This window comes from Prunus persica, chromosome G4, assembly GCF_000346465.2.
Source record: "Prunus persica cultivar Lovell chromosome G4, Prunus_persica_NCBIv2, whole genome shotgun sequence".
Classification (NCBI taxonomy): Eukaryota; Viridiplantae; Streptophyta; class Magnoliopsida; order Rosales; family Rosaceae; genus Prunus; species Prunus persica.
Window position 1 is genome coordinate 12878834 of NC_034012.1, and position 22361 is coordinate 12901194.

Genomic DNA, 22361 nt, shown 5'->3' on the forward strand with positions numbered 1-22361 from the left:
TATTTGTAATTGAGATTTTCACTCCTCTGCTGCCATAAGTTGAGATACTTCAAGACTTCGGTCTTGTTTTGTTGTTCTTCTGACTTTAAATAAAACCATAATTTTTAGCGTATGTGTTAAATGAGACAAACAAAGATGAGCCAATGGTGGTAAATTAGCATGATCTGGCTGGATGGAGTGACAGATATGGGCTCTGTTTAGAACCAAATAACATAAGGATGGTTTTGATTTTTCCATTTTTGGATTATGAAACATGGTTACCAATCTAACTATAGAAGAAGAAGAAAACTCTGAACAAGGACAAGGAACATGGTTACCAAAAGACAAAATACTCTACTTTACATGTACACAACCACCGAGTTATATAAACTCAACTGTCTCAATCCAAGTGCATCTGCATCACATTTACAAGAGAGAAATCTAAAGCACAACAATCAGAAAATATTTCACACGTACTAAAATAGATATGTGGATATTGCAGTCAAAACATTTCCAGAAAGTATTACAAGGTGAGGCTTTGGAGTCGGCTAGCTTTAGTCTTTTACATCAGGTTCAGCTAGTACTACAGAATTGCCACCCACTCTGAAAATATGAATTTGTGCCAGACTTGGCTTGACAAATTCAAAAATGGCGGTGTCCCCAGGTATAATCTGGTTCGCGTTACAAAAGTTTAACAAACCTGTAGACATGTACACACGACAAGAAGATAATTTGCCCCGGACTCTAAGTTTAACAGGCCATGATCTCCCAGTTGAATCCTGAATCATCATACTCTTCTTGCTAACAAGACCTTCAGTTACAGCTACTTCTTTGGGAATTGTCTGCAATTTGGAACATCATCGAAATCAAGGAGAAAAATGTTTTTAAAAAATGGTAGAACTTTCAAGAACGACTTCTTGAAAATGTTTTTCCATAACTTCCATACTGTAACTCTATTACATTTCATCTTCATTGAGTCGCATAATCTTAAAAAGGTATTTTAAAGATCTCCTACTATTTGCAATCACAACAAGGGAAGTTTTAAAAACAAAATTGGGTTAAGAATTGGGTAATAAAGTACTCACAACGCAATATCGAAGTTTCCTCGTGAAAGTTACCATGAAACACGAATACTTCGGTTTAAACAAGACGGGTTCAGTTGATGTTGCTCCTACATGATCATTTGCAGGTCTCCTCCCAGGTATAACATAATTGCCTTTACAGTATCAATATGAGACACAATTTAAGAAGAAAAAAGTAAATAAGCTGCTAGAGAAAATAGCACAAACAAATCTTCCCTAGATGTAGAGAAGTAAAATAGAGTATAACTTACCACTTCTTCTGCCAGAAACAATTGCTTTGTTTTGACAGTTTTTGTTGTAGTTTCTAGTTTCACGGTCAACAATTTCTTCTTTAACTTGAGCTTTCCCTTTGTTAGCCAAGGAAACAGGACAGCCACTCCTCTCAGCTACCTTTACATTCTTCTCACAAGCAGTTCTATCATAGATTGTGACTTTAAACTTTGATTCACCATCATATTTGAAAACCAAAAAATCCCCATCTTCTAAATGATGATCCTTCACAAACCCTTGCCAACCATCTTGGAAGAACAAGCCATTCTCTCTCTCTTCCAATTCCACAGTCCACCGAATTCCACTAGGGCCACTGAGAGCACATTTGTGAAGTGGCCGTACATTGAAGTTCTTGACAAACTTAGGTGGTATACGCTGCAAAATTTAATAGCTTTTTTAAAATCCAAACAATCACATATGTTCAGTTTTTTTTTTTCTTTAGCCTAAATTACTCTAAATAAATCAAATTTATACGAAGGGGACTCAAACTTGGATGAAAAGGACACTTCCCTGGAGAACTGACCTAGCCCTGTTCAGTTATTGTCTCACTATCATGAACATAGCATACAATATGCATGAATAGGTGTGAGAAAGTGATGTATTTCTATGAAGTAAAAATTCCCCCATTGTGTTTAGCGTGGACTAAAACAGTGTGCTCAAACATAAACCATGAACAGGGTATTAACCTTCAAATAAAAATCACGGGCATCATTCGGAATCTAACAAATTGACTAAACTTGAACGCATGCTGAAGATTAATCTTGAAAAACGAACCATACCAAAAGGAACAGAGAGCAGTTTGTAATTGATCTTGAACTTAAAAGTAAAAAAGAAGGCAGGATGTTACCAGACGCTGAGAGAAGTCACCAAGTAGGATCTTGAAGAAAGATTGCTTATTTAGCGAAGGCTTAACTAGTTTCCTTGCCATTCCAACCCTTGAAAAAAGCAAACAACTTTTCTGAATCTCTGGTCTTTATTTTGGAGGCTGTTGCTTCAGAATCAGATCCTCCAAAGCATTTTTTTATTTTATTTTTAAATTTGGTATTTTCATGTTTCTTCTGCCATGTGTATAACATGCACTTATATACATGTCTTGGGTTGCGTTAAATAAAATAGATATTTAGTCATATATTCATTATTAGTATTAATGATATAAATAAATTATATACTATTAATTTATATAAACAAACTCAAAAAATAATAGTTGATCCTATTGAATTTAATTTTGATTATTAAATTACTTTAATGCCCTATTGAGTATTTTGAGTTTTTTTTATGAAGTTTTGGGATTGAGCTTGTTTTAAGAGATTGATGACAGTTTTGTAATTTATATGAAGTTAAAAGCCTATTTTTTATGTTGTAAATGGGCCTTTGGTGTGTTTTTAAAGTCCATTTCATATATATATATTTTAATAATTTGGGCCCCTATATTGTGTATAATAGTGAATCTCCCTAAAAAAGAAGTGTTGGGTTTATATATATATATAATTTGTTTTTTAATAATGTTTTTCCTTATGGCTCAAAGAGAAACTTTTTTTAGTTAATGTGGTCTAGGCCGATAGAAAAAGGCATTGACTTGTAGACGAGTGTCTTTGGTTCCAACTCGTAATATAACTTACTATAAACATAACAATTTAAAGGCTTAACCTTGTGTATGCAATCATCCAGGTTTCTTGAGTGTTCTGTTTTTTTAAGGATTAAGATGGACCATCTCTAGGAGAATCTCTAAATTTTAGCCAAATTTTAGTTAAAACAGCTAAAAAGCTTTTATAGCAAATTACTTAAAATTATTTCCTCTAATAATTTTCTCTATTTTGGCTAATCTATAATATTTTATTATTTCCTAAATTTTAAATATTTGAGTAACTAAAATTAAAAATTCATTAAAAAAATAAAAAGTAAGATGCGAGAGAGGGTTGTGGGCCTAGGGAGAGAGAAGAGGAAGGAATGGAGAACCATCAATTTCTCTATCCTCTTCTCTAATGGTGTGTTTTACTAATTAGGAATTTGAATTCTCATCAGGAATTAAATTCTACCTATGAAGGATTCATGCGTTTACTTCACATCAAGAAATTAAAAAGTAAGTGGGGCCACACAAAATTAGGAATTGAATTCCTGATTAAGATTATGCTATTAGGTTGATGCTTAAATCAATCTAACATGAATCATAAATTGGCCGAGTTGCTTATCCCTACTTACTTATCATGCCCACCAAATTTATGACTCCGCCCTTAGAGTGATGTTGCTACAACTATAATGAGTCCAAGAGCAGGCGATTCTACACGTAATGAGGACGATTTGATATAAGAGTCAATTTAAGCTGAATTTAGACTTTGAGAACCTCTAATCTAAGTTCAACATGGATTTGATCAAATTGCTAATTTATCAACGCAACAAAACTTATGCAAAACTGAAAAAATTTAAAAGAAAAAAAGGATCCCACTATTTATATATATATTAATTAAAAAAAAAAAGAATATCTAACAGTATAGCCGTGCGGCTATACGCTATAAATACAATATAATGACTACGAGATAGAATGGAACTCCTTGAATTCATTCGAACACGACCATCTTCTAGCCCCTTTCTCTCGCTCAGATATCCGGCGACCTCTCTTCTTCAATCCTCATCTCTCTCTCTCTCTCATAGCACCATCGTCATCTCGTCCCTGACCTTGGAGATTCCAAAATGTGGCTTATTTTTTTTCTAGACGGTAGCGCCTGCCTAGACAGCCTAGCAACCGCCTAGACCGCCTAGCGCCCGCCTTGGCCATTTATTCAGTAATATTAACAATATGAGTGAGTGTGTTCAAGGATTTAACTTGTAAAGAAGATTTTCGAACAATAACAGATAACCCAGAGAAGTTTCATGGAGTTATCACAATGGTGGCTGTTGGCCAAGTAAGTCTCATGGAGATAGTGTTATCACAATGTGCTATTTGCATTAGCTTTTTATCTTTTCTGTTCTTTTTGTTCATGTCTTGTTTTGATTTGTCTCTGTTACGTGCTATGTTTATTCATTTTAGCACCTCTAGTAGTCATTTTCACCATTAAAGTATAAAGGTTTTTGCTTAAATATAGGTGGCTCAAGGCTGATTTTGTTAGTTTCCGCTGATTTGTAAATCTTTCAGATAATGTCCCCTGTGTCTATTTGCTTGATATTACAATTTGTAGTTCTATTTTTCTACTTGAAGCCTAGTGCTAGTTCTATTTGACTGAGACCTTTCAATTACATTTCATGAACATTAGTCCCACTTTGTACGAGTAGGCTAGTTATTGTTTTTATTTAGTAAACTAGGCTACAAGTACTACTTACCTGACATAGTATCTTTTATTTTAAACATCTTTATTTGCTGATTGTAACCACTTTTCCAATCGAAATCTTCTGGTATATAAATGTTGTGGGATACATTTCTGAATGTAATTTGGGAAAGCGTGCCAAATGGTTGTGCTATTCATGATATTTTGATGCTTGTTCACAGAATTCTGACTTATGTGTTTGTTCTAAAACAATTGGTTAACGTTGTTGCATCTGTCTTGTAGCACTGCTGTGGTTGCTTACTGCAGCATGTATCGAGACAGGGAGGCCTCAGACTGCTAAGACAGCAATTGAACAGGTGGAGCAGCGGCTCTCAAAAGACGGGTGGCCAGAATACTATGACGGCAAGGCAGGGAGATATATCAGGAAGCAAGCGAGGAAGTACCAGACCTGGAGCATCTCAGGATATCTGGTAGCTAAACTGATGATCGAGAACCCAACCAATCTTTCACTAATCTTTCTTGAAGAGGACAAGAAGATAGCCAAGCCAAGGCTCACCCGCTCCGCTTCCTTTTGAGTCAAACCAGTGGCAGCAGCATACATGATGCATTACAGGTATATGGGATTTCTCTTTACCCATGAATGCTGGAGGGAAACTAGCTGATTAAACTGATTGAGTTGCAGTTTTGTGATTCATTAACATGATTTGCTAGTATGCTACTGAGATATACAGCCCCTGCATTTTCCTTTTCAGTTTCTTAGCATTTTGGAAAGTAATGCAACATGGCCATTGTTCTGCTTACCAATTATTTGGCTAAGTATTTCAAGCTTTTATGGTGGGAATTTCCCTCCTATTTTCCTGCCAAATTCAGTTTGATAGGTGTGCAAATATTTTTCTTTGTGTTGTTGATAAAATTATTTTTACAAATGTGCCAAATTGTGATTCGGGGAAATAAGTAATGTGAGAAACAATATATATTCAAAAGGCTTGTAGCTCAAGTGGTTAAGACAAGTTCAGATTTGTTTTCCTCTCAATATATAGACAGGGGCAAAATTAACTATATATAATGACTCTTAAAAGACCTCGACCCTCAAGTTCAGATTTGAACAAGTGTCAAAGTCTGTACTTTTACTCTTTGGGTGCTGATTATGGCTTCGAGCCCAATGCTCTCGACCCTGTATGTTCTTTGTTCTTCAGGTGATTTCCTTCTGTAAAATTACTGCTGGATCTTGTTAAGAAATGGTAGGGAGAAAATGAAAATTAGTCTTGGGGGTACAATTTTCTCTTCTTGTTTGCACTTTTAGTTCAAAATTTTGGGGTCTTTAGATTTTGGGCTTGAACTTGAGTTGCTAGTTGTGGACCAAATTTGGGTTATGTGATTTGAACTGATTTTGTTATACGACGTCTCTCCCGTTGCCATATCTCATCTTCAAAATGATAATGTGAACCAGTTTGTGTATTGGACTGCTTGTAGGAGAGTGTTCATGAAACTAGAACTATATGATGCTCAATGGAATAGTGACAAATTTTCCGTGTTAGAATTTAGAAATAGGTGCAGACATGAAAGGAGTTCATTATTGCAAAGTACCTTGCCTGCTAGAGGTGCTGTTGATTGTCTTTTTTAAAAATTTGTTGTTTCTGTCTGTAAGGATAGCATCTTGGCCTTTGAAACAGATTATGGCTAAGACTAGTGCTGAGGTATTATTAGGTAGTTAAACACTAGATTGTTTAACGTAAAGCATGTTTTGTCTCACCATCTTTATTATAAGGCAGGATGCCTTTAGGTGAGCTGAGATTCTTCTCTGTGTTCATGTTCCTTTTTCCTCTGTCTTAGAAAACTTTCAATTTCTTCATTGGTAATTGGCGATTTGTCATAGGTTCTTTTGATAGATATCGGTTTTGTTGAATAATTTCTATACTTGGTGTACGTGAAGTGTTTCGAAGGCTAATGGCACAAAGTTGTGATGGCATATTAAGAGGGCGACAGAGTCTGCTGAAGGTTGTGTGAAAGACTTCATCTTTGGATCAAAAAGGCAACCTGAAAGAGAAATTGAGAAGCTTGCCCTTAACAGTGCAAAGGAATATCATTAGTCTTTTTTTTGAAAAAAAAAAAAATGAACGTCCTTAGTTAAATAGACAGTTAACAATGTATTGAGAATGATTCTACTGTTCTTGTTAGTTTTATGTGGTGATATTTCATGTTTTGTTTTATTTCGTGTATGATCTTCACCTTGCTGCTGAGATAAAACCATATTCAGTATGGATATGATTCTTGGGCATTTGAGCAGCGTTTCATAATTTTGGAATCCTTTGCATTATTTGAAAATGGTCACATAACGATAGAAATTCTTATTAGATCGGTTAACAGATAGTCCTATTCGCAAAATTAACAATACATGTGAATGTTGTCATAGATATGCAAATACAATTATCAATTAGTATTTTTTCTCACGCGGTACAAGATTATATATATACAAATAGAAAATAGATGATTTCAACTAGGAATATCTTTTAAAGAAATATTCTTTTTATCTACTACTGAGGGGAGTGAAGGTGAAGACATACATCTCCAATGTCCTCTCCTTGACCTCCTCTGTTTGTACTCAGACTTCATAAACAAATTCACTTGAAACACAAAACCAAGCAGAGAAAATGGATGAGTTTGGTCTTCAAAGTCTCTTCGCCTCAGAATCTGACCACATGCTCTCACAAAATTCCTTAAGCTGCTCAAAATCTCTTTGCCTCAGAAGCCATTTGTCTTGTTTTACAGGTTAAAAATGAAAAAGAAAAGAATACTTGTGAGCTCCGTTTATTCAATTAATTTCTCTCTTCTTACATATTGGTCTAAACTTGTCATAATTTACGAGGCACAATATTCTTGCAACCTTGACCCTTTCATACCATACCTTGCCATTAACTACTTAGATCGATTCTGATTCAAGCCAGATAGTAATGGATAATGTTATAAACTACTCTTATTGATAAACGAAAATTTTTAGATACAATACCACCAACATTTTTCACCGGAGTAATTATTCCAGGTCATTCCGGCAATAAGTGCAGTGAGAAATGATTGCTTGGAAAAGGCTCTCCGATAGATGGAAGCATGGGTTTAATTATTAGTGAGAGTTCAGAAGTTCTGGTCTTTGCTACTTTTCAGTATGTTCTAAGTTATTAGAATTTCTTCTTTTAGGTGGACAACTTATATTTGCTACTAAACATCCATACACCTAAGGCGATTTCCCTCTGCCTCACTCCGACGTGCGCTCTGAAGCGTGCTTAGGCATACTTTTGATAGAATATTTTGGCTTAATAACAATTAGTAGTACAATTTATCTATATTATATTATTTATAATTTTTTTATTAAATTAAATTAATGTTCAAAAGACTTACGCCTCGCATAGCAGATTAAAAACGCCTCGTTTTTACGTCTCACCTTTTAAAACATTGGTCTGAACTGAGTGAAGAGCCATGGAAAGAAGAGTCATTGGTGGAGAAGATGAGCCAGACTGGATAAAAGGCGATCATGATCTTAAGTCCAAGTACGAGTTGGCATGGAAATCCGAATGTAGTGTTTTGGGGGCAATTGATTTAATTTTGGAGTTGGGTGTGAATATGAATTTCAAGGTAGAGCAGATGATCAAGAAGGTGATTGTGTTCACCGAACTACAACCACTTGATACAACCACCACCTGGGAGTTTCAGTACGAGTTACTCCGGCGCGAGTTTGAGGCAACACAGAGCAAGTTCAAGGACAAAGGGTACTGGGATGATGTTGTGCCACACATTTTGTATTTGCACGTTTCTAAGGATGAGGATTTCTGGATTTGTACACAACGCTGTTGAGTAGAGGCTCCGACAATTTGATCAAGTCCTTCTTACACAAAGGCGGGGAAATTGGTCTCCACCATCTCATGGAAGCAGCCATCGCTTACAAAGAGTATCAAACTTTCGTTGTAGTCGACTGACCTCTCAACTTAAAGTGATGATGATGCATCGATCCCTCGGGTTGGACTGGATTATCACTAGCTAGATTCCTAACCATCATTTGCTTTATTATATTATGTGGATTGATATTATGTTCAAGTTTTGGTATTTGAAAATTGGAGGCTCAATCTCTGCCAACCGCAGCCAACGTCAAGAATTTATTTGTCAACTCCCTATATCTTTGTTCATCAGTAAATGATGTGGAATTTGTGATGTCATTGATTTTAAATGAATGAAATTGCCAAATGTGTTCAATTTCAAGAGTAGACAATTTCGTTTAAAATAAAAAAATATATAAACCATATCGGATAGGAATGGGAAAAGGAAAACGGTTTCACATAATCATATCTCCAATACCACTACGGATTCTAAATTGTTTTTCAGTAAGAAAGAAATTAATATAGCAATAGAATTAATGACTATGGCAACCTTAAATTCTACTGCAATTACTGCAAATGCATGTGAGATATTTACACGGTAGGTAATTGAAACTATTACTTTGTAGTTATTTCTTGGACAGCATCAACTATATATCCATCATGAAAAACCATCAAATATATGGGTTCAGGGTAATCAATTTCTTATATTCAGAGTTTGGCAAATAATTTAATTTTTATGATGTAATGTGTACTTTTATTTCTAGAAAAACTATAAAAACTAAGTATGAAAAAAAAAAATTATCATTCGATTGGGTTGGTGAAACTGAAAACCATCAATTATTTGTTCTTTCCATAACTAAAGCAACGATCAAGACAAAAGTCTCAAAAACACAGCTTATTTACACACACACAGGCCAACAGAGAGGAATCGTAATCAGTCGTTTCTTGCCTCCTCTGATACCATACCAAGTAAAAGAGTCCTGACATGGGGAAAGCAGCGGCAAAGCACCCAAGCGGCGCTAGGCGGGTCTGGGCGGCGTTAGGCGGGTCTGGTTCTTTTCTTCTGTTCTTTAAGCCTACTGCCTAGCGATTTTTCAAACTTATGCACTGCAGGGCTGTTCTAGGAGGCGCTAGGCGGGTATGGGAGGCCCTAGGCTGCCCTAGGCGGGTCTGGGCGGCGCTAGGCGGGTCTAGGCGGGTCTAGACTTCAACAGCTCCACGAAGATATCAATAACGATCGTGTAACAACCTATAATCCGGATCAAGGTCGTATAATCCGGATCAAGGTCGTACCTCTCAGGATGAAGATGATGCAGATGGCCGCCGCCTCCTCGTTTCTGGACTAGAAGGTTGGACAAAATTTGGACAAGTGTATACAAACCGCAACCATAGGAGACGGAATTGACAAGAGAGTGGACGTTGCGCAACAGAGTCTTTGGGTGGTTGTGGTGGAGCCAAAGCACGGCAATGTCGAACTTTATGCCCTCAAAACCGCAAGGCTCGGCTCTGAAGATGAGCTTGAGGGTGGTAAGGGGATTGTGGGACCAGGCCAAGGGAAAAAGTTGCTTCAGATATTTAAGGCAGGTATTGTTAATCCCCAGTCGTATGGTCTGAGGAAGTTGAAAAAGAGATCCACGCAGGGGTCACCGTAGGAGGAGAAGGAATAAAAGGGCAGATGTCAGCGTTGCAGTTGGAGTTGGAAGTAGCCATTAATCTTCTTCTTCTCGGGATTGGGACTGGAATTGGTATTGTTGCAGCTGCTACTAATTGTGGTGGTGCAGAAATGAAAATATTGTCGCCTAATTTGGCTTTGCCGACCACATTGACACGATTTCGAATGCGGCATCCTAATGCTGCTTTGTTCGGATTGGGAACAACCCTCGCACTCGTCAAACACACTTGCCTCGCCACCACTGGGTTATTCATCTCAATCATCATCTCTATGTATTTGCTGTAATTTCAGTTTGAAAATTGAACAGTGGTTGGTTGGTTGGTGCTCTTTCTCTCCTCTGCTGGGAGGACTGATTGATTTTCTTGGTCAGAGTTGTTGGAGAAAATGATTCTAGAATTGATTATGGATTCTGGTAGTGACTTGGGCAGCAAGGAGTTCCATTTTCCTCCTCCGTCTTAGGCCAGTAACACTTGTTCTACAATATATGTCCACCTTCTATATCCGGGCCACGTCATTCAATTTCAATATCTCTTATTTCAGGGTAATCAAGCAATTTCAGCATCCCATTTAAGGTTAATTAACCTAACTAACTACCCTCTTACTGGTTACCATAAGTAAGAATTTCAGGGTCGAAAATATCAGCTAGACTTTATACAAGGACATCTTACGTCCAAGTTCGAATTTATGAGATCCATGTCATGAACTGTAATAGCAATGAACCTATGATTTTGGAGGTGTTTGATTTGATTCTGGAAGTGGCTGTGAAGGAGAACTTAAAGGCAGAGCAGATGATCAAGAAGGTGATTGTGTTCACCACCCATCTACAACCTACTGACAGCCGCATCTCGCACGTTCAGTATGACGCACTACGGAGCATATTTGAGACAATCCGGAACAAGTTTAGGGATAAAGGTTACGGGGATGATGCGGTGCCACACATTCTGTATTTCAACGAGGAAGAGCATCCCTGGATTTGTACACAACATCCAGGCTTCACGATCATGAGTGGGAAGTGTTGCCATCCACATCCTCTGGCCACACCTGAAAGACAGGCAATCACTTTCATGGAGAAGTTAGGAAAAGATAACAAAGTTCAAATGGGAAAAATCAAAGTTGAACTACTGCTCCTACTAGAAAAGTAGATGATCTTAACCTGATAAAACACCTTGCACAGAATCTACAATTATTGAAATTACAAGCAAAGGCACCATGGAAGCAAATTGCTCTGCTATTATGTGGCTATCACTGAAGAAGCCGACCCAGATATTGTGACCGACCACTAGAGTGAGAACAAGAACGAAAGCAAGAAGCATAGAGACCTTAAAGAGTCACAGCCATTGCCTTCTTAGCTTTGTCAGTATTGCCAGCTCCCAATTCATTTGACACCCTTGTGCTACACCACCACAAGTAACTTTTGTTTCAATGTGCGAAACAGAATCTAGATATTGAAAAACTTGGAGCAATATAAAAAGCTGGATTGTTGTTCTACCACCAACCTTGCAGCAGCACTGAGGCCATATATAATCATGTATGCAATTGCTTCTGTATTCACACTGACGAGATAATATTCAAAGAAAGACTAATTTGAGTCAACCTGCAATATTGTAACAGCTATAGAAAGGGAGAGGAAGAAAAAAGTATATTGAAGCTTACCACATCGCCATTAGTGAAGTTGTTTCTTCCGAGTTTGGCATCAATCCTCCCATCAACACCAGAATCTCAAAAACCCATTCCTCCAAACTGGAAAGGTTAAAAAAGTTTGTGAAGTTTAACCATGCAAATTCTATCTCATACTCCTATAGATAATAATGCTGCTATGCTATAGTTGTAGGGCAGCATGCCAGCATCTGAGTTAATACTTCAAGAGTTCAAACCCTCAATTGATGTTATACGTCCACAGTCCAGCCCTTGAATTCAATCAGGTCAGAGTGCTAATTTGGATAATAATTGGGTTTAAATGTCCTTTCACTGTAAGTACGATATATCTTACTACGTTATGATTTTTAACCTGATGCTGAAAAGGTTTTCCACCAAGCTTAATTAAGCACTGTGAACTTTATGAAAGTAATAAAAGCATTGACACTTACCATACCATTAGTGCTGAGGGGAGGGCAAGTTTCAAATCAGTAAGGACATAATGGAACGATTCTAACGAAAAGCCTTCCCATGTATGCTCAAACTTCTTTGAGCAGATGACATACATGGCCAACAAAAGGGCAGATAACCATAACGAAATTGAAGCCGCAAGTGGAGCTCCCTTCTAACCAAGAGCTGTCCAATGTACCAAGCCATAAGCAATGCCGAAATGAATAATAAGGGGGACCAATGGCAGGACAACAAATTGTGCCTGAAGAAATCTCAAGATGTTTTGCAGGAATCCATATGCAAATAACCCTGGAATCAGAAATTTCATAAAAACAGCAGCAGACTTGGAAATTTGAGGATCTTGATGGAGTAAAATAAGTATAGGTTCTGTGTAGAACCAGATTATAGATATGATGAAACAGAATAGGAAAGATATGATTCAAGAGGCTTGTAGATAGATCCCCAACATTTTATACAACTTTGCATCAAACCTTTGTCCACAAAGCGTCTCAAGAGCCCCACTTAACCCAAACTAAAGCAAGAACAGACAAGAAAAGAATTAAACACGAAGGTCTGCAATCATACTGAGTATATAAGGGTCAGAGGGTAGAGAGAGAGAGAGTTACCATGAAAGCAAAGCCAGTAACAATGGCCCATGAATTGGCAAGGGTTGCACCAGCAAGCTCAAGCTTCCCAAGATGGCCAGCAAACATGACTGACACCAAAGTGATCAAATAGTAGAAAAGATTGGTAAAAATCATTGGCAATGAAAACAAGACCTGTTTCTTGGCCTCCTCCACGTCCAACACTTTCTTCCACCAGCTTGTTTTGTTTGCTCCTCCTTCATCTCCATGACCCTCTCTATTAAGGGTACCCTAGTAGTTTCATTTATCCTCTCTAAATCTGTGTTTTCTAACATTGCCATCTTCTTCTAAACAAGACCTGTTTCTTTGAATCTTTTAAAAAAGTACTATGTGCCTCCTACATCTCTCTAACCTAACCTGATTATTTTGAGCTTACTTTATGTATCTATATCCTTTTATAATCTTTCTTTAGTAATGAAATTTCCTTTTGACCAAAAAAAATTCAAGGATGGGCCAAATCTTTGAAGAAAAAGGCATTTTCATAAGAAGCGAAGAAAAACTTTAACATTCCAAGTGAGGTATGTCCCGACTTATATTTCTGAATCACGACTCATATATTTATTGGGGAAACGAACTATTGTGAACATAAAAGACTAGTTTTGATCCAACATTATTGGTATTTCTAATTTGACCACTGAAGAACAATAAGCCACGCTTGATGGCTTGGACTCTGCTATTTTAGGTAAATTGAACAAAAGTCATGTCACACGTTTGGTGAACTTATAAATACTAAAATTGAACCTTTTTTTTGTTGTTGAGAAATTATGGGATTGCACTGATAATTCAACCCAAAAAACCACTAGACACAAAGGGCCATTACAATAACAGGGCGATCTAACATTAAAATTAAGACACCCGAGGGATCCTCCACTAACGATCACGCAAGATCAAAGAAACTCTGGCATAGGCATCTCAACTAAGAGGGCAAACTCAGAACAACCAAAAATAGATAAAGCTTAAAAAACCAAGCTATAACAATACAAATAAAACTCTCACAAAAGAGAGGTGAAAAGCTCTCACAAATGAGAGGTGAAAACTACACAGAAAACCCAAAGAGTCTTTGCAACTTATTCCAAACATGAAGAAATCGCAAAAAGGATGGTGGTAGAGATCCAACACTGAAATGAAGGTAGAGATCGAATGCCGAGATGCATCCGCCTGTGATGAGTGAGGAAAATTATTACAAAATGAAAACAAACTCTGAAAATGGGGGAGAAGGGGAAAGGGGCGGAAGAGAGAAGAGGAGAGGGGAGGAAGAACAATGACTTCCTCCCCACCAAAGTGAAAATGGTTATAGAGTGTTTTTTTGGCAGAGAAGGGACTAGGGTTTTCTTTAGACCTTTTTCATTACTGTAAGTTTGTTGTGTCACCTTTCTGATTGGGAACTCTACCCACATTGGTTTATTATTGCACGTGGATAGTGGGCTATTCTAGATGGTAAGTTGGGTTATAAGGGCTGGGATCACAACCAATTCTTGGGTTGGGCTGTCTTTGTCTAAGTGTGAATGTGATGAAGAAATCAAAGGAGCAATGAAACCGGGTCTTTGAAAAGTCACCTATCTTCTACTAGGAAATACATACGTTTTACAACACATTGCCAATGCCTTCTTTTAGCTAGTTCCAATCTCAATCTGTAAAACTTGCTCACAGTAGCTTCCAAAATTCCCTTCACAAAGGCTAATTTTATATACTTATTTTTTTTTATAAAACTCCAATATCCAGAGACTAACCTTGCCTCTACAAATATAATTCCATATACTAGTCAAATAGTCTGCTCAAGTGGTCTACGTTGTTGTTTTTTACTTTTGCCCGACCTTCACCAAAACTGCATCTCCATTATGAGGCACATCCAATTGAGTCCATTTTGTCCGCAGTGTAACCAGCAAAAGTAGGGCGGCTTGACAGCAAAGACCACAGATTAAGCCAATCCACAATCCCTGTACCAAAAGAAATTGAGCACAAAGTGTGAATTGAAGTAGAAATATAAACAAAACAATTCGCAAGGGGCTTGTAGCTCAAGTGGTTAAGAGTATTTATTCTTGTACTAGTTTCGATTACCCCCTCCCCAATATCGCTTGTATAAAAACAAAAACAAAAGAAAAGAAAACAGAACTATTCAACTACTAGCTAGCTACAAGGTTAATTGTCTCACCTTAGCATATAGTTTCAACTTAAATCCAACAACACACGCAACTGTCATGCCAACCAAATAGAATGTACCCAAATTTACATACATAGCCAAGTGCTGAAAGCCACATCCTCTGGCCACACCTGAAATACCAAAAACAACTTCCATGGATGCTCAAGAAAAAGAAGGGAAAAAGAACAAACTTCAAATGCAAAATAGCAGATAGAATTAGCTCCTGCTAGGAAAGTGGAGGATCCTAACCTGACAAGACACCTTGCACAGAATCAGCCATTATTGAAATTCCAAGAAATGGTGTCATAGAAGCAAAAAGCTTGATTATTGCACTGCTGTCACTGAATAAGCTAGCCCATATATTGTGACCAAATGCTAGAGCCAGAACAACAAGGAGACCAAGAAGCACAGAGAGCTTAAGAGTCACAGCCATTGCCTTCTTGGCTTTGTCAGGATTGCCTGCTCCTAATTCATTTGACACCCTTGTGCTACACCACAACAAGTAATGTTTGTTTCAAGGTATGAAACAGAATGCCAATATCGAAAAACTAGAAGGAATAAGGACAGCCTGGGAAATTATTGTAAAACCAACCTTGCAGCAGCACTGAGGCCATATGTAATCATGTATGCAATTGCTTCTGTATTCACACTGAAGATATAATCAGAAAAGGCTACTTGGGGTAGGTGGAAATAATCAGAAGTTTAGAGCATAAAGCTTACCACATTGCAATTAGTGAAGTGGTTTGTTCTGCGTTTGGCATCAGTCCTGCCAATACCACCAGAATCTCAAAAGCCCGGTACTCCAAAATGGAAAGATAAAAAAGTGAAGCATTTAATACTTCAAATCAATCTCATGCAGAGTTGATGTATGGTTCTTTTTCTTTCTAACATATGGTCTTAAATCTAAGCTGACAATCAGTCTTTCGTGTATTTGAATTTGACTGAGCATTTGAACTACTTCTATAGTCTGTGTCCATAGCTGAATGAGGCTATGTGCCTCTTCTGGGATTTAAGCATTAACTTACAGAAAAAGGTAAAAGAAAATTTGAACACTTACCATACCATTGCTGCTCAGGGGAGGGCAAGTTTCAAGGCAGCAAGGACATAATGGAACGATTCTAACGAAAATCCTTCCCATGTAAGCTCAAACTTCTTTGCAAAAATAACATACATGGCCAGCATTAGCATCGCTATCCATATCGAAATTGAACATGCTAGGGGAGCTCCCTTGAAACCAAGAGCTGTCCAATGTACCAAAGCATATGCAACACAAATATGAATAACCACTGGGATCAGTGAGAAGAAGACCAACGGCATTACAACGGATTGTGTCTGAAGAAATCTCAATATGTTATGCATGAAGCCGTATGCAAATAATCTCGGAATCAGAAATTTCATATAAAGAGCAGCAGATTTTGAAATTTGAGGATCTTGATGAAGTAAGATAAGTATGGGTTCTGTGTAGAACCAGACTACAGATACGATGATAGAGACCAAGAAAGAAATTATGGATGACGCTTGTAGATAAATCCCCAACATTCTGTATAACTTTGCTCCAATCCTTGCCCACACAGTGTCTCAAGAGCTCCACTTAACCCAACCTACGCCAATAAATAATAGACAAGAAAACAAATCAAAGTTTGGCCTGGAATCTTATCAAATTTATTTATGTCATCTCAGATACAACTCTGGACATCTACTTCAGAATTGCTAGCTACTAGAATATTAAAATATAAAGACAAGTCCAAATTTTTTATTGGTGATCATTTTCTGAACTGCACAGTCTGCTTGCTAGGTGCACAATTCTTGTACATGGCTTTTCCCATATGAAACTTGAATATCAATAACAAGAGCACAATTTTTTTTTAAAACCTACTACTTGGATTTTCTATTAGGCTCATCTCCTCTGAAAAATTAATAACAAGAGCACACTAAATCATTATTAAAAAAAGGGCTTCCATTCTTTCTCTCAGAGACAGAGCAAATGAAATTACTCCAGTCCCACATACAGACTGTTCCATTGGTTTTCCTAATATTAAACAAAATGGAAAGGACATGAGAGAGAGAGAGAGTTACCATGAGAGCGAAACCAGTAATGGTGGCCCATGAATTGGCAAATGTGGCACCAGCAAGCTCAAGCTCACCAAGGTGACCAGCAAACATGACAGATATCAAGGGGATCGTGTAATAGCAAACATTGGTAAGAATCATTGGCAAGAAAAACAAGACCTGGTTCTTGGCCTCCTCCATGTCCAACAGTTTATTCCACCACCCCCCTTTTCTTCCTTGTTGATTGCCATGGCCGCCTGCCTCCATGATAATTCTCTAACAAAATACACTACAAAAATGCTATTTAACCCTAATAAATAAGGAGGCAAAGGCTGTGACTTTGGCAGGCAGGGATATATGGTTTTATATTATATAAGATTTGTTAGACTCTTTGGAACAGAAATCTCTTTAGGGGACAGAGATATGTTACTATACACAGTGGCGCGGATCCAGGAATTTTTCTTCTAGAGATCAACGTCTAAAAGGCAAAAAAGTTTTATACAAAATAGAAGATAAAAAAAAAATTGATAATATTACAATTCTTAATTAATAGAAAAAAATACATTACAATTGTCATGCATTAAGTGAGTTGTGTCATGGATTAAGTGAGTCAGTCAGTCTTGTGCCATGTGTTGTGTCATGAATTAAGTGGGCTGGGCCTATAAGCTCAACTTTATTTTGTTTTTTTAGGGTTTCAAATTTATCCTGTTATTATTTTTCCTTCATATACTCAAACACTAAGATTATTTTTCTTAGTTTTCTTATAGACATTTTGTATAGGAAAGGAAAACATAATACATAATGAGTCGTGCCTAGTTTAGGGCCATTTCATGTCTAGTTTTGGACCCATTTCATGCTGAGCTCGTACCGTGCCTAATGCGTTAAAAATTCTAGTCGAATGGCCTAGTTCATGTATTATGTCAGGCTCGACGTTACCATGCCATTCCTTGCACATTTTAATCATGCCATGCCCATGCCATTTTGGGCCAACACCTCTAGGTGAGCTAGAACAAGCACCCAAATTTTAATTATGAGCTGGGTTGGGCTGGAAATGTCACATCCTGTATCAGTTTTGCCGTAGCACGATATTGTTCGTTTTGGGCCCCCCTCTCTGTCCTCACGGTTTTGTTTATGGGAACTCACGAGCAACTTCCTAGTGGGTCGCCCATTCTGAGATTGCTTTAGCCCCAACTTGCTTAACTTCGGAGTTCTCACGACTCCGAAGCCAGTGAGCTCCCAAAAAGCCTCGTGCTAGATGGAGGTGGGCATGTACATATAAGGCACATCACCCCCTCTCTGTTGGCCAGTGCGGGATGTTACCCCTCTTAGGGGCCCGACGTCCTCGTCGGTACACTCGCACCACACGACAGAGTGGCTTTGATACCATTTTATCACGTCCCGGATTGGCTCTGCCGTAACACGATATTGTCGCTTAACTTCTCAGTGGGTCACCCCCTCTTGGAGTTACTCTAGCCCCAACTCGCTTAACTTCGTAGTTCCCATGACTCCGAAGCCAGTGAGCTCTCAATAGGCCTCGTGCTAGATGGAGGTGGACATGTACATATAAGGCACATCATTCCCTCTCCGTTGCCCAGTGTGGGATGTTACAGGAAAACTGGAAAGATGGCCATGCCAAAAAAAGACCATGCGATTGGAGAAAAATAAATGAGATACGCCCCTAATAGCTTTCCTCGTTGTACAAATTCAACTAGACAGGAAATTTAGAGAAATCGAATAGTGGCTGAGGAATGAAACGTACGCAATAATACAACGCAAGAAAGCCATCGTTTACTCAAAATTCTAAAGTAAATGTTGCAGTCAAAGCATTTTTTTTATTATAAAAACATTGCAATGTGAAACTCGAGAGTCAGCTAGCTTTAATTTTCACCACTGGGGGCATCAAGTACCACAGGACACCTCTTGCCATTCACTGCTCCAAAAACATGAAGTTGAATTGCACTTTACTTGACAAACTCAAAAACCAGTGTCCCCAACTGAAATCTGGTTCGCTTGACAACATTCTCCCCATTCTGTCGTGAATTCCATACGTTTGCAAGATGTCTTGGGACGGATTACAAGTTTAACAAAAGCCATAATCTCCCTCTTGGGTAATGTCGGCAAAGGAGCCTATAAATAGGCATGCAACCACAATCTATGTGGAGTGAACCAATCAACTCCCAATCTATGTGGGAGCACAAAAGCTACCCAACCCAATCTATGGGGAGTCAACTAATAAAACTCCCAATCTATGTGTGGGAGTAGAACCAAACAACTCCCAAACTATTAGGGAGTCAATAGCTACCCAAATCAAACTATGTTGAGAGCCAATAAGCTCACTAATTAAAGTGTAAGGGCCAAATAGCCCAAACTATTATAAATCAAGTGTAGTGGCCAATAAGCCAATATGCTAAGTGTAGAAGGCCAATTAGCCTACATCAAAGCCATGTACTATTCTCCTCCAATCTAATAAAATCATTTTGTTTTCCCCCTATAATTCTAACAGTGGTATTAGAGCATCACATACGCTCATCACACACCTACTATATTCCAACACTCCCATTTGAATCTCGAAGCGTTACATTCCTTGCACTCTTAAGACCTTCTGCTATGGCTAGTTTCTTCGGAATCATCTGCAATTTGGAACATAATTGATATCTGAGGACAAAAAAAATTCAAGCCTACGAAGATAAATTAGCTGGGAAAACAATCAAGCCTAATTACAAGGGGTAGAACTTCAAGAAAAATTTATTGACGATGTTTTTCCATTAACTTCCATACTGCAACTCCTTTACTATGTTTTCTCCAAAGAAAGATATATCTTTTACTCTAATCCAACCAAATATGGAAAGGTTCTCAAAAAACACAATGGCTCAAGAATTGGTGACAAAGTACTCACCAAGCAATATCGGTAATGCCTCTTCATAGTTTCCATAAAACATCGATTATCCGATTTGAATGAGATGCATTCACTTGATGTTTCCTCTACATAATCAGTTGCAGGTTTCTTTTCCAGACATGGCATTGCCTATTCATCACCAAATTGAAACATAATTAAGAGAAGGGTGAGAAAAAAAAGCCGTTACAGAAAATACACATACAAATCTTCCCGGGAAGTAAAATAGAGTATAACTTACGATTTCTTCTGTTAGCAATACTTGTTTTGTTTTCACAGTCTTCATTGTAGTTTTCAGTTTCAAGGTCTATAATTTCCTCTTTAACTCTAACTTGATTTCCTTTACTTTCGATGGAAACTGAATTGCCAATCCCCCTCTCGGCTACCTCTACATCCTTCTCACAGGCACTTCTTTAATAGATTGTGACTTTGAACTATGATTCACCATCATAACGGAAAACCAGGAAATTCCCAACTTCTAAATGATGATCCTTCACAAAACCCTGTAAACCCTTAGAGAAGAACAAGCCATTCTCTCTCTCTTCCAATTCCACAGCCCTCCCTTTCCCACTTGGGCCTCTAAGAGAACATTTGCGAAGTGATCCTCCGTTGAAGTTCTTGATAAACACCGGTGATATATGCTGCAAAATTCAATAGCCTTTTGAAAAACCACGGTACATGTGCTTAAAACAAAGCAAGAATCATTTAATAAACATAATCCAAACTTAATAGCATCGCAATACTAATACAGGAAAATAATCTAACACTTGGAAATCATTCAAGCGATTCTTTGAAAACCTTCCAAATCATTCAAGCATTTCTTTGTTGTAATTTCCCATTATATCCTCACCTACAATTTGTCAAACAATCCACAGAAAAGCAACGCAGTCATCTCAAGGTCAAGCTTGAGTCAAATAAGTCAACTTAGTAAGTTGTATGCTAGTATAGTTGCCATAAATTCTCTCTGACTTCTCTCACCTTCTCAGCAACCAAACACATGTAATTGTGATTTTATTCAGGATTGACCAATATAATTAAAAAGAAGTCGACCCAAATATGAATCAAGAACAAGGTATTAACTATTAACCATTCACTCAAATTCGCAATTAATCTTGAAGTATGAACCCAAAAACACACAGAAAGAAAACATGCAATCATGCATCCGGTTCAAGACTCTAAAAAAATTGGTCTTGAAAAGTGAAAAAAGAAGGCAAAGACGTTACCAGATGCTTAGAGAAGTCACCAAGCAGGATCTTGAAAAACGATTCTTTCTTTACTGAACGCTTCGTAAGTTTCCTTGCCATTTGAACCAAGTCTTCAGTCTTCAACGAAACCTCTTCAAAGATCAAAGCTTTTTAGGAGTGGGTTTTCTTTGTAGCTAGCTTTTGTGGGTAAGTTTTATCGCAAGGGGAATAGAAGAACAGGCGACGATTGCTTGCTAGGGCCTCTCTGTTTTTCTCATCCTTGTTCAGCCATGTCATATAAACTTATAACCCAAGGTATTCTGAAAAAGGGTAACATTACTTTTTTCGTGTTTAGGTAGGTTTCAAAAAAAAAAATTCCCTTTATTCCATATATATGCATAATAAATGCCTTCAATCATGATAGTTTGTTTTTTTTTTTTTGGAAATATCACTCACAATTTTTTATCTTTATTTTTAGCGTCTTTTTATTTTTAATTGTTTATTAATACTTTTCCTCGGTGAATTGAGGTTTCCTAAAAAAATTATTTTAAGTGTATTTAGGAGTCAATTAGATTTATTGAAGTATGGATGTGTGAGGATTTTGAGAATTACATTGGTATATGTTTAGATGTGGAATTTTTGTTGAAGACAAGTGTGATTAGCAGGAAGTAGGATGACAAGTGTAGATTTAGAATTACATTGTTACATTGGTGACGAATAAGGAATTTTTTAAAATCAAAATGTTACATTGGTGATGAATAAAGAATTTTTTTTATTATCAAAATGTGATTGCCAGGAAGACAAGTGTTTCAAACCACTATTTCTGTAAGTTTCTTTAACCGATTTTCTAATATCAGTCCTAGCAGAGTGTTTAACTCTCAAGTTTTGAGCTACTAAAATTGGAAGCTAAAACCTAAAATCTAAGTGAAAAACTTTTCCCGGTTAATTGGTAACATTCGTCATACCCAAAGTCCTGTGTTTGATTTCCCCCTACCCCAAAATAAAAAAAATTGTCTCAATTCAATCATTAAATATTTCAGTCACTAAAGAGTAGTAGAAGAATGACTGCAAAATGAAAACTAACCTAATAAAATACAAGATGATCATCATTTAGCCAACATGGATTGTGGTCAAACATTTTTTAAAAGCATTGCAATGCGAAACTCTAGAGTAAAAATAGCCTAAGTTTTCAGGCCGGGGGTAACGAGTGCAACAGAACACCCACTGCCTCCCACTC

The 22361-nt window shown here is 37.5% G+C and overlaps 1 protein-coding gene, 1 long non-coding RNA gene and 1 pseudogene across 2 annotated transcripts; 1 reads left to right on the plus strand and 2 right to left on the minus strand.

The window, feature by feature from the left end:
* LOC18780676 (putative B3 domain-containing protein Os04g0347400) lies at positions 314-2381 on the minus strand. The gene is made up of 4 exons (XM_020562567.1): positions 2179-2381; positions 1313-1706; positions 1065-1195; positions 314-821 (listed from the first exon to the last, which is right to left on the minus strand). Exons 1-4 carry the CDS (start codon positions 2257-2259, stop codon positions 534-536), a joined length of 894 nt encoding a protein of 297 aa, XP_020418156.1. The 5' UTR covers positions 2260-2381; the 3' UTR covers positions 314-533.
* Positions 3288-6823, plus strand: LOC18780782. Its single transcript, XR_002271346.1, has 3 exons — positions 3288-4231; positions 4874-5204; positions 6525-6823. It is a non-coding gene; the product is annotated as an uncharacterized LOC18780782 (long non-coding RNA).
* Positions 11043-13139, minus strand: LOC18779398 (annotated as a pseudogene).